General features: G+C 41.8%; 2 protein-coding genes across 2 annotated transcripts in view; both read right to left on the reverse strand.

Annotated features, from left to right (window-relative positions):
* ptprq (protein tyrosine phosphatase receptor type Q) overlaps nucleotides 1–6,615 on the reverse strand; it is a 33,258-nt gene extending 26,643 nt beyond the window's left edge. The window contains exons 1-10 of the mRNA XM_074677532.1: nucleotides 6,492–6,615; nucleotides 6,257–6,407; nucleotides 6,066–6,172; nucleotides 5,516–5,613; nucleotides 4,928–5,096; nucleotides 4,467–4,727; nucleotides 4,172–4,332; nucleotides 2,409–2,520; nucleotides 1,612–1,720; nucleotides 619–733 (exon numbers count right to left, since the gene is read on the reverse strand). Of these exons, the coding sequence (XP_074533633.1) occupies nucleotides 619–733; nucleotides 1,612–1,720; nucleotides 2,409–2,520; nucleotides 4,172–4,332; nucleotides 4,467–4,727; nucleotides 4,928–5,096; nucleotides 5,516–5,613; nucleotides 6,066–6,172; nucleotides 6,257–6,390 (1,266 nt within the window). The 5' untranslated portion in view covers nucleotides 6,391–6,407; nucleotides 6,492–6,615. The remainder of the gene's footprint in view (nucleotides 1–618; nucleotides 734–1,611; nucleotides 1,721–2,408; nucleotides 2,521–4,171; nucleotides 4,333–4,466; nucleotides 4,728–4,927; nucleotides 5,097–5,515; nucleotides 5,614–6,065; nucleotides 6,173–6,256; nucleotides 6,408–6,491) is intronic.
* LOC141796228 (uncharacterized) lies at nucleotides 6,584–12,615 on the reverse strand. Its single transcript, XM_074677214.1, has 15 exons — nucleotides 12,559–12,615; nucleotides 12,294–12,335; nucleotides 11,566–11,691; nucleotides 11,335–11,479; nucleotides 10,940–11,224; nucleotides 10,604–10,821; nucleotides 9,549–9,729; nucleotides 9,145–9,293; nucleotides 8,919–9,090; nucleotides 8,736–8,824; nucleotides 8,014–8,155; nucleotides 7,801–7,903; nucleotides 7,595–7,680; nucleotides 6,784–6,897; nucleotides 6,584–6,621 (listed from the first exon to the last, which is right to left on the reverse strand). Exons 1-15 carry the CDS (start codon nucleotides 12,613–12,615, stop codon nucleotides 6,584–6,586), a joined length of 1,947 nt encoding a protein of 648 aa, XP_074533315.1.
* Between the last annotated feature and the right edge of the window lie 160 nt (nucleotides 12,616–12,775).

Here is a 12,775-nt window from a genome sequence, read left to right on the forward strand (position 1 = left end):
AACTTTCACAACATGCCAGGTAACTGTGAAGAAGCATGACGAGAAAATAATCACAATCTTGGCCTTGTGCATAGTTTTGTGTGCCACTACACTCACAGGTGAGATGTAGTAATATGATACACACACACATACACACACACACACAAAACACACCCTCAAGCCAAAATACACCCAATACAGTATGTGCAGTTATGATCACAATGTGTGTGTCTCTCAGGGTCTATTTGTATGAAGGTCATTATGGGTTAATGAATTCTGGAAACTAATAAGCACGATCAGATTCAAGCTCAGTGACAACAGACAGTGGAAAGAGCCAAGGCTGATCCATAGATCTGTTTACCTGATTAATAATGCAATAAGGATCAATTTCCAGTATTTAGCCACATCAAGAGAATAGTCTGTTCCTGTTGGATCTGAGTTGGCTAGCTAATTAACATAACGAGACAAGATAGTTTCCAGTATGTTCCGGTGCTTTTGGTGTCTGTCTTAGTATTTCACTGAAAATCACTTTTAAGGTCATGAAGTTTTTTTGTTTTCTTTTTCAAATGTCACTTCATGAGTGTGCACTCACAAGTGAAAATTATCAAGTTTTGAATCTTGGATGAAATTTAATCCTACCTCGATGTGGTATGTTGAGCCTGAGGTAAATTCAGTGAGCAGGGTCTCTGGTATGTCCAGGTTCTTGGTCACCTGGGTGAAGGTTGGATCAGGGTAGGGACACACCTCCTTGTACCTAAGCAGGAAAACTCTTGTTCAGATCAACTTCTCCTAACCCACATGACATTTTCGACAGTTGCAGGCTGGATGAAAGACTTTGCAGGGGAAAGTAATCTCTTTCTTATCATGACCAATGTTTGGTCTGCTTCTATAAAAAGTATTTTCTTATTCAAGTAGTAAAAAAAAATCTGCCAGTGCTGCAATTCATGGCTAGAAGAATAGTTTTGCGCTGTAATCTTCCTGTAATAGGATAGAAAACTAAAATCCACCTAGATCCACTACAACAAAAATCCTGCTGACACATGAAGGCATGGTTGATCTTTAATTTAGAAGCTGTGATTTCAGCGCTGATGTTGATGTGCATACCAGTGACACCAGTGCCATTTCTTGGTGTGTTTTCAGCAGCCCGATTGATTATAACTTTGTTATGCTCCCAAATGACACCCAGTCCTGACTCTGTGTCTGCTCCGCATGTTGATATTTAGCATGTTGCACAGTTTTTTACATCTCTTCATGTTCTATAGCTATACAATACTGCTGAGTATCTATTGCTGTGGAAAACAAAGCACCACAGTTTGGAAGAAAATAATGTTATTTTCATAGTAAAACTATAAGTTTTTATTTTTAATGATTAGTTGATAATCTATAGTTCAATTCTTAATCTTCAAATTTGCCCAGCTGTCATTTTGGAACTGCAGGCAAAGTGAGGTGAAAGTCCAGCTTCCTTTTGCATCAAGCTTTGACTGAAGAAAACATGTTTCCATCCTTGAAAAATGTTAACATCATCGGAGTCAGTGACCTGCATTGATCCATGTTTCAGCAATAGAACTGACAATTTGTCTAAGTTTTATAGTCTAAAACCAAAGTTAAGCAACATATTTTCCAAAGATTTACCTGATAACATATCCATCTATATTGTCTGCATCAGATGGCATTGTCCATGAGAGCAGAATACCATTGGAGCCCACAGCCTCCCCTTCAAGACCTGACGGCGGACCAGGAACTAAAGTAACAGGAGAGACATGTGTGAGGAGGAGGAGAAGGAGGAGGAATAGGTAAAATAACTTTCCTTATCCAATCTTTTCACTTGATCTTCTTTATTTAACACTGACCACTCAGCAGAAATCTGTCATAGTGAGAATATACACACAGATAGCCCCTGAATGTAAGCATTTACCATCTAAAAGAACAGAAAAGCACAATCATTTGAAAAACACTGGTGGTGTCTTAGAGGAGATGATCCTCTAGTCTGTGTGTGTGAGAGTGTGTTTTTAGGCTGATCTCTGATGAATAAGGCCTCACACAGCAGTGGCATTTCACTGACATTCACTGCAGACCCATTCATTCTGTGGTTCAAAAGCCTGGGCTCAAGTTACCCTAAGAGAAATTAAACTGGGAAGGGAGTATACCCCCCTGCCAAACACACACACACACACACACACACACACACACACACACACACACACACACACACACACACACACACACACACACACACACACACACACACACACACACACACACACACACACACACAGCTCCCAAACTCATTTCAGTCCCTGAGTGTGGTCATGTGTCACACAGGCCCTGAGTTAAACAGCAGGGGGCAGAAGCGAACCTGTTGACACTGACAGCCAAATCAACAAACCAAGAATCCAAACAACATAAGTTTGTGCATGTGTGCTTCTCACCGCTTTCATTGGTATTGACCATGCGGCTGACCCCAGGGCTGATGACTGAGGAGGAGGATGCTGTCACTGTTGCAGTGTATTGTGTACCTGGGCTGACACCGACCACATCAGCCTGTGAAAAAAGCAAAACATACACCAAAGCATCATAACACGTACACAAAATATGTTTCTGTATGTTTGTTTTCCCTATGATCTTTAACTTTTACTCCTTGTCTTGTTCTAAAGTATTTGATTCATGTGATTGAATTTTACACAAGAAACAAAAAATTGTCGACAATTGACTCGTTTTATATTTTAAGTATTTTTTCTCGGGTTTGCATCCAAACCATTTCCACTAAAAAAACTGTTCTACATCTATTACATTTTACCTGTAATTTCTTTTCTTACTTGCATACAACCAGCTTTCCTACTCTTAGACGCAGAACTGCACCCAGCTACTTGTAGTTTTTTTGTAGTTCATTGTTGGTTATTACAACAAGTAAAAGTAAGATCATTACTCATCACTTGAAGAGAATAACCACTAGAGGTGGTTATTCATTCCAAGAAATGACAAAAAGAAATTATACATTTCTTTTCCCTCCAAATCCCACCGTCACATTTTCAGTTTTTGTTCTGTTTTGTATTTTTTAACATTTGTTGTCAGTGGTTTTAGAGACCAGTTAAGGAAAGCCAAGAGTCCTTCTCTGAAAATGCAGCTATAAAAAACACTCGCATGTTTCCTAAATAAAGGCCATATTTCTACAGTTTTAAGTTTTAATTTCTTTATCCTAAATGCAGTGAATCTGGAAAATTTTATCTCACTTGAAGCCCCCATCTCTTTTTTAAATGAAATCATAACCACTGACGGGCACTGAATTTCCCTATGATGTGTACACTGACAGGTAGTGAGGTTAGGTTGTTGGTGTTGCAGTGTCCCAGCCAATTTATTTAAAGCTACATTTTCTCCAAGACATGGGACCAAACAGTTCTTCTTGTTCTGTGTATGAACACCTAAGTTTACAACATAAGTATTACATGCAGATACATGGACGGTATAGCTTCCTGTTGGTCAGTGAATTTGTGAGCTTTGAATTCTTACCTGTGAGTCTACCTGTCCCAAGCAGAGTGTGAGTAGCAGGATGAGTGAAGTGAAGGCCATGCTGTGTAGCAGAGGAAGCTTCAGTTAGAGAGGCCTCTCCAGTTAGAGCAGCATCCAGAGTTAATGTAAAATGTTAGCAGTGGTCTCCAGGTAATCCACAGGGCAGAGCAGGAGAAACTCCAGGTCTATACGCTGGTTAGTTGCATGAGTAAAGGTTGCAGGGTTAGTGGTCCAGGCATTGGATTTTAACACTTCTTAGCTTGAGGTATTCCAAAATTTTTGTTTCTGGTCAGGGAGGGCAGTGGGTCCTTTCATTAGCACAAGGCTAACACTCTCCCTCTGCTCTCTCCCTCCTCTAGGGAAAGCTGCTTAAGCAAATGAATGATTCAGAGTTGAGCTCATAAGGCCAACTTAATAAATAATGAGATCTATTACTCAACTCTGTGCTCTGTGTGCTGTGTGTGTGCAGGGTGTGTAAGGTTACATTTTGGGGGGTAACTGACACCTGGCAGCCGGGAAGAGCCACTATGGCAGGAGATGGTGCATGTGTGTGTGTGTGTAGTTTGTGCATTCAGAATTATAAATCAGCTGCTAGTCCACAACACAAGCCCTCCTGTGATGGTAGTTTCAATAATGAGTTAACGAGGGGTTAATTCAGAAATGACTCAGAATCCAGTGTGTGTACCTGAATGTATCCATCACGAGCAGTGTGAACTGTGACTTTTCCCTCATTTGGCAGCAGGTTTACTTGATAATGATCCACACACCCCACTGCCTGCTTCCATCGCAGCGAGAACTCACGTGCAGACACACTGATTTCACACAGTCCCTGTACAGGAGCTGGCACTCATGAAGAAAAAGAGGAGGGAGAGACAAACTCAGAGACATTGAGAAGGTCTCTGTAATTTAATCAAAGAGCAATCAGAGTAGATGATCAGATTAAGAGTATTGAACGATGCAGCTCTCGTGTGATCATCTACCTGTGGTTACAGTAAGAAAGGCAGGGCTGCCCGCTGTCCCTCCCCTCACTCTCTCAGCGCTCACATTGTAACTGCAGCCATCCATCAGCCCTGTAACCACGGCAACTCGCTCCACCTTCGGTATGGCGAGCGTGTAAGTGACGGAGGTGTTGGTCACAGTGACTCTGTGAAAGTCAAACTCTCCAAATGCCCTGGCCCAGCTCAAGGACACAGAAGAAGAGTTTATGTCTCTTAAATGAAGAGAGCAAATTCCTGCAGGTCCTGGGAAACAGAAAGTGAAGTTTACACTTTATGTTTTCATCATTTAGATCAGAGCTGAATTACCTAATGTTGTGTGGAAACATTAGGTGAAAACACATCCATAAACAAATCCCCAAAAGTTCAAGGAGAAGAAAATGTTGTAAAATACTGTACAGAAATCAGGTGTTCTTTTGATGTTTGCATGTTTGAGTGTTTCTTACTCGTGCTGAACTCTCGGTGCACCGGCTGGCTGCTGTGTGAGTCCAGCACACTCTGAACGCTGACACAGTAGTCTGACCCTGGGATCAAATTCCTGATCTCATAACTTGTAATCTGGACAAGCACCTCAATCCATGACTTCCTGTCTATAGACAGCAAGCCATAAATAATCTAGGAAACACAAACAGAAGAAGAAACATTCATTTTTGAAAAAGTTGAATTAAAAAAATATTTCACTTGCTCAAATCAAGCAAACCTTTTGTTTTCTTTCATCTAACAATAACTCTCGTTTATTTTCATAAATGAGGTTTCATATTGTGCATACAGGTAATGTGCTCGGTCATTCCTCCTGGCCGTGGCTCTGAGGAGGTCATACATCTTTAAAGAGTTGGTAACCCAATATGCAGTCTGACGACACTGGCTGCTAAGTAACCAGCGTGAGTGGGAAACATGCTTATCACGCCTGTTTTGTCCCTGATATTTACATCAACAATAATGTTGACATTAGAAAGATGACAACGATCAGATCTGATCAAAAGTTTCTACAGTGTGAGGCCAGAAGTGTCATCCTCTGTTACTGCACATCTTACCTTGTACTCCTCCACCTGTCCTGGTGGTGGCGTCCAGGTGACAAACACTGAAGTCACTGCTTGTTCTGAGAGAGTCACTCCTTGTGGCGCCTCTGGGACTGGAGAGAAGACTCTAATCAGTAACACCACGGACTGTTTGATTGTGACTTTGACTTGTCAGACATGATCAGTGGAGTTTTTCCCAGCATGCAAAGGTCAATAATGCTCAGCATTTCAGTTAAACGGAGAACATGAGTCATGTCAAAGAAGAGTTTAGCATCTTGTTAAGGATGCAATGCAAACAGTGGCATGATTTTTCTAGACTCAGTGACTAACTCTGACACAATATCCTCATAAATTCTTATCAGTCTTGGCTGAAATCAAATCAAAAAATATTTTTAGTTCCTTTTTAGATAATCCCATTAGCTCAATCTGTTTTTTTTTCTTTTGTTATTACATGTTTTCAGATTTTTTTATTTAAGTATATTTCTTATATTCCAACCACAGACACCCACACACACAAAAATGGAATTAGTTTAGGACACTGCACATTTTATACTCCAAAGCTTACGTGTATGGAAGGTTAAATTAGCAACTCCACTTTGTCTTTCCCTGCTTGTGCCTGTGGCTTCAACAGTGTATTGTCCTCCAGGAGTGAGGCCTTCAAAGCAGAAAAATCTGTAGACACATCTCTCCAACAGTCAGTGTTTTAAGATTTATGTCACAAAAAATGTTTATTATGGGGTACAAAATTCATCTAACCTGGGCTCCAGAGAAACATCCAGCTCTTGACTGAATGTTGTGTTTTTGATTGACAGAAGGAGTCCGCTCACTTCACCCCTGACCATGCTCCAACAAATGCACAACGAGGATGTGGTTTTATTGACAAGTGACATCTCAATGGAGCTGGGAGCTAAGACATTATAAAAAACAACAACAATGAGCATCACAAAAAGTAGTTGGATGATTCAATGTGTGTGTTTGTGTGTGTAATGACCTGCAGTGATGTTAATAGTGATGGGGGAGCTGTCCAAGAAGGACTCCTTCTCAGTTCGTACTGCAAAATGGTAGAGTCTCCCTGGAGTCAGGTTAGAAAATGTTGCACTCTGACTGAACACTTTCTGCACCTGCAGCATATGAACATATCATTTTATCAAAAAGGTGACAGTTTAATTACATGGTTGTTTTTTTTCAGTTCATAATGTGTCAAATCAAACTATGAAAACACTCTTGGGTGTAAACATACATGTGTTTCAAGTTCTCTGTTTGTACCATTTGTGCGTGCTCACAGTTGAGGCAGATAACCTCATAGCTGTGAGGCTGTCTTTGTGCTGGATCCCACAGCAGCTCTATGGATGACTCCGTCACCACGCCCTCCCTCACTCTGTCAGGGGGGACCAGCCCTAAAATCAAAAACCACATCTTACAACCCAAACTGTAATCAGTGCTCTGACATGATCAAAGAGAAGTCTCTTTGCTTTTCACATTTAAAAAAACATGAGGATAATAAAACTGTATTTCAAAAAGAAGTGAAGTAAAGCTGTAAAAAAGTTTCTCTAAGCCATATAGAAACAAAGACTCCTCTTGCCAAAAGGAGGAAAAAACTCTTTTTCACTTTGATTTTACCAGCAGATTTTTTGTGGCTTTAGTTTTACGATTCACTGCAATTTTTCTTACTGGCACTTCAATTTTGGAAAAAAAAGTCTTCACAGCCACATGGCTATCATGCCTTGTTTTGGGGTTTGCAAAATTCCTGATCAGTCTGCCTTAACAAACAGATTGGGTCATAAAGAGATACAAAATATGTCACTTAGAAAATGCTCCTGTTGCTTAAACCCTGATCCTTACACTAAGTAAAATGCCCAGTGGAAACAAAAACACCAACCAGCAAAGTGATAAACTTTTAAGGGTGTAAACTAGTGTAACACATTTTTTGACTACGAAAGGACTTCGTCAATACATTTTGACTTAACGCAGCAAGTTTTATCAAGTGACAGTTCTGGTCTGAAATGTATGTTTTCAACATGAACATGAACATGACCATAACCTGCGAGTTAGCTGCCATTGGCTGTCAAATACTTGTACGTCAGTACAACTCACCTGTCCTGATGGGCCGGCTGTAGTAAGGCGGCCCCACCTGCTCTTTGCTTGTGCTGTGCACCTGTAGCTGGTACTCAGATCCTGGACTGAGGTTGTTAAGAGTTATGATGTGTGAGTTATGAACACCAGCAGGAAGAGAGTACCAGTCACATGTGTGCTCACATAAACCCTCACATGCACTGTCACACTCCTCTGGACACACACACACTTTGACCCCATTGATCAGACCCAGCTGTGGATGCTGGATGAACAGCTGAGCAGAGTTTGTGCCCACTGAGAGAGGAATAGCTGCCTGAACTGGCAACGGATCTATGAGAAAAGAAGAAGAGATGAAAAAAAAAGAGACATGTTAACTAATAGTGTACTTTAAAGGGTGGGATGCCATCATTTCAGGTCTGTATTATTCTTATTAATCTTACTTGTGGTGTGTATGAGGCTAGTCTTCTGACTCCTGTCTTTTCCCATCACTGACACCACTCCAACTTCATACGTCTGACCAGGAGTTACCGGGCCCAGAGTAGCACACACAGACTTGTTTAGCCAGAGTGCAGCAGGACTGGACTGGTTTACCCACAGTGAAGACAGAGGGGTCAAAGGAGAATAAATGAGAGGTTGGGATGTGACGCTATAACCATCCGGTGCGTCTTCAGGTGGAGACGACCAACAGACTGTCAGATTCCCTGTCCTGCTTGACACCACGAGACCCTTAGGGGCCTCCACCTCTAAGAAGAATGAAAGAAAAAGGATGAATTATAAACTCTTTGATAAACGATGCATCAAATCCATTACTTTGTTTTGTTGAATCAAGTGATCCAGAGATAGTAGCAGCAAAAAGAGACTAAAGAGAAAACGTGTCTCCTGTTTTTTCTGCTCAGTTTTCAAACTGTCAGCTGTGAAAAAAACTTGTATGATGCTTACCAGTCTGCACAGCCACAGGAGTCTGTCCACAGCTCTCTATCCCATGCTGAGTGAGTGTGTTCACTTTAACCATGTATCTTCGGTGAGACCTGAGCCCTCCAATAACAGCGGTGTAATATTGTGGTCCAGTGTTGTCAGATGATCTGGAAATGCTCTTCATTCCAACTATCCTCTCTTGACTTGAAGTCATGTCCACATAACGCACTACAAACGTACAACCAACCTTGGACTGGGTATCTGTCTGCGTCCAGTGGACCATGATTTGATTGACGGTAATGGGACCAACAGTAATATTCAAAGGAGAAAGAGGTCCTGAAATAAACAGAACAAAGACATTTTAAGTTATCTCTGTTGGCATAGAGTGTTTGCGTAACTTATAAGTGTGACAGGTTGTCAACGGGCTCACTTGTCAATGCTGTTTGAGTTTGGGCTAAGCTCCAGGCAGGGCCAGCAGGGTGAGAGGCTTGGAGAGTGAAGGAGTAGACGCTACCTGGAGACAGACCTGCCACAGTTACCCCTCTGGATGACAGGGAAATAGGCACCCTGACAACCTTTTTATTGCTGCTCTGGCTCTGTGCCTCCTTCTTGTCCTTTGTCTTCCAGCTTCCGTTTTCAGCACATTGGCCCAGAGCTTCATCGGCCTCCTCTTGGTACTGGAGGAATATCTCAAAAGATGCAAGATTAAGTGAGTTCAAAACTAAGAGGTCACTCCAACGAAGCTCGACGTGTTGCTCTGTCACCTGAACCAGGTCAAAGGTGATATGTACAGGGACTGGGGGGACTGTGAAAAATAGAGAGAAGCAGAATAACATTAAGGGCAACTTGAGTTGAGAATAAGGAAGAGGAATGCACAAAATATGGTTTAGATTCATTAGTCATCACTTTGCATTACTTATTTTACCACATGACTGATCATGGGTTAAGGTTCAGAACAGTTAAATGCAATACAACATAACCTCACAGGGGACATCATCAAAATAGTTAAAAAACGTGTTTAAATGTTTGGGTTGTTAAATGTTCAACACGAGTTATTTACTCTGGTGCTGGCAGATGAAGGGTAAAGGGATGTTGCAGAAAAATGGAGTAAGAAAGTATCCTGGTCCCGTGGCATTCCTCTGAAGAGCAAAACAGTCCATCTCATTGGCCGGCAGTGATGACATCATAGCATTTGTCAGGTTATAGGCCGAGCCATCGGACCAGAGAGGTCGTCCCTCCTCCTGAGCAGGGAAACAGAACAGATGTTAGATGACACACATCTCCAGCTCCAAGTTGTTAAAGTATTTAAGTATAAAGCTTTTCTGAAAAGATTATCAACTATCACCTCTCAACTATGCCTTAAACATCAGTACTTCAAAGAAAAATAACTAACTTGTTTGTTAGATTTAAAACGAGAAGACGGACCATAACCTCTGGGGATGCTTATACTGGCTTTACTCAAGTATTAAATAATAGAAAACACATTGCAGCCTCATCAAATAATTATGTTTTTTTTACCCAAAGGGAAAGTGAAATTTCATATTCCATTACATAATAAGTATCTATGCTGCTAGGGTATATTTAGTGAGACAAAAAGCTGTTGCAGTGCCAAAAAAAAATAAAAAAAATCCAGTTTTCTGTTTTACGTTCTTTGCAGCCTTTGATTGTTTTTTTTTACACTCTTCAAGGAACAAAACAGTAACTCCACTTATTCTGAATATTTGGTATTAAATGTATATGTTACCAGTTCATTCTTAATATATCCCAGATGCTTTTTCACACCTTTGTACAAAAACTTTTTTTCTGTTTATTTAAAATTTTTCAAAGTGATCTTCCGTGGGCTCAGTGCAAAAAAAGTTGAAACATTGACACAAAATGCAATCTAGCAGGAGAAAAATCTATTTCAGCCAAATAAAACTGTGAATGTTCTCAGAGCAACATTAGCCAGCATCTAACAAAGTGAATAGAGAAAAATAAAAAAAGAAAACTTTAAGATATCATTTACGCCCTAGAGACAACTTTCATTCAAGAACCAGGCTAACAAGGTCTGTTTGAAGACATTATCAACACTTTTGTAATTCCCCTTGAAACGTACATCTCTGTAATGAAACTTACTCGCTTGTCGTTCAGTCCAGTCCACAGCAGCAGCAGGTTGTTGTATCTCAGCAGGTGAGAACCCAAAAAAAGCAGGTCTTCCGGGGTCTTCAGGTCAGCAAGGTGACTCCCAGCTGCAACTTTTCTGCAGCTGTGCTCGGCATCCCTCCAGGTCAAACCAGTCCTCCTCACAGTAAGGCAGCTTCTCTCATTGGCCAACCAGCCAGATGGGCACTGGGCTGGAGACAGGAGCCACCATCATTTATTCAGACAGAATCCACATGAAACTCAGTTACCTTCAAAGTTGAAGATCAATTTGTGGTCATGTGACTGTGTCAAAACAAATATATGAAATACCTGTTTCCAAGCTGATGCTGAGTCTCTGCTTCAAAGTCAAATTAAGGTCTCTGAGGTGTGTAACAACCGTGGCTTTGATCTTAAAGTGTGTGCCAGCCTGGAGACCTTTGATCTTGTACTCAGATTTCGTCTCTGATGTGCTGAAGTTGAAGATGTGTGTGACGGACTGTGTGTGAGTGTTGAATAGACTGAGGGTGGAGAGGCTCTGTTGTTTATGGAGTTTCCATGTCAGGAGAGCAGTAGTCGAGGTGGTGTAGACATGAAAAGAGGATAAGAAGACTGGAACTGGAAACAGATAAAGAGGGTAAAAAAAAATCAGGTAGTCTTCAGTGCCGGGTCAGGTACATCATTTTTCCTCCCTGAGGACTGTGTTAGAGAGGGTTACAGAAACTCACCAAAGTCAAACGTCTTAGTTTCGAGTATTGTAGCATTCCTCCAGGCTCTCAATGTAATGAAATATCCTTTGAGGTCTTCAAACAATCCCAGTGTCATTTTGCAGTCAGGGGAGCATGATGAAGGATCAATAGGCTCCACATACATCTGTAAGAACAGTTTGAGCGAACATCTTTCAATTTGTTAAACCGACATTAGTACATTTTCAATCATAACCTCTGTATTTCCCTTACCAGAAAGTTATCCATAGTCCTACAGGTGGCTGTGAAGGTGTCTGGGTCTAACGTGGAGGGGAAGGACTGAAACACAACATCTACCTCAACAGGGTTCAAATGCTTTTCACAGGTCAGTGAAACCACCTGTGAAAGAATCCACAACTTCAGATTCACCCAAAGAACAAATAAACAAAATATCTTTTACCATCGAGCCCTGTTTCCCGTTTCTTACCTGACACAAGCTTGCTAATAACCACACACGGTGAGCTCCACCCATTGGAAACATCACTCCATCACATTATGCGCACAATATGTCAGCACATGATCCATCCGGGTACGAAGTCACATCCAAGTCGAGGAACAACGAATCCCAGGTTTGCTCGCAGCCATGGTGTGGACAGCTGCGCCTTTGATGGAAAGTCCCAAACTATTTGCGTTGACTCGGAGCTAAGCGTCAGGAAGTTCACGTGTTGTAAGATGCTGTCATATTTTTCGGTGTTTCACATGTTATCAAAGAGAATCCACTGTTTAAATCCCGAGGAAATCCTCACGCGCGAGGTCGGTTTTGCGTAGCGCGTGGACTTTGAATTTAGCGCGCGCTAGAGTCGTCGATCAGTGGCTGTTTTCCTCGAGAAGCGACCACTTATGTTTAGGAGAGGGAGGACGAGGAGGAGGAGGAGGATTTTGAGCGCGTACAAGTTCAAACCAATTTGTTGAGGCTCTTTGTTTGGATAAGAGCAGCTCACCATGGTTACCTCAAAGCACACAGCCTCTTTAATGCCGGGCTCCTGAGGAGAGGAGAGGAGAGGAGAGAGGAGGAGGCTGAGGATGGGAGGCAGACTCAGCAGATGAGATGGACGGTGAGATGGTTAACTATGAGGGTTAATTAAGATGCTAAGACAACAGTTTAACCCTCGGAATGACCGCCAGTCAGTCACATCAGCCTGGTCTTGTTTGCACGACTTCTAGGAAGCTCTAAAATAAGTCCTCGCCTCAAAATTTCCCTCACACTGCAGCGGTGAGAATGGTCTGGCTTTGGCTCAGGGTGTGGTGGAAGTTCTGGCTCATGCGGAATGACAGGAATGTGAAAGGGAGAAATGATTGACAGTCAGGGAGCTGAGAGGATTGAGGGGCTCTGTTATGAAGAGGTGACTCCCACGCAGCAATAACCGCTCAGAGGAGCAAAACAAACACATGTCAGCTGAGCAAATGCTGAATCAGGATGAGG

The sequence above is a fragment of the Halichoeres trimaculatus genome, unplaced genomic scaffold (genome assembly GCF_033239565.1).
Source record: "Halichoeres trimaculatus isolate MK-OKI-2021-1 unplaced genomic scaffold, fHalTri1.1 fHalTri1_scaffold_10, whole genome shotgun sequence".
In the NCBI taxonomy this organism is placed as follows: domain Eukaryota; kingdom Metazoa; phylum Chordata; class Actinopteri; order Labriformes; family Labridae; genus Halichoeres; species Halichoeres trimaculatus.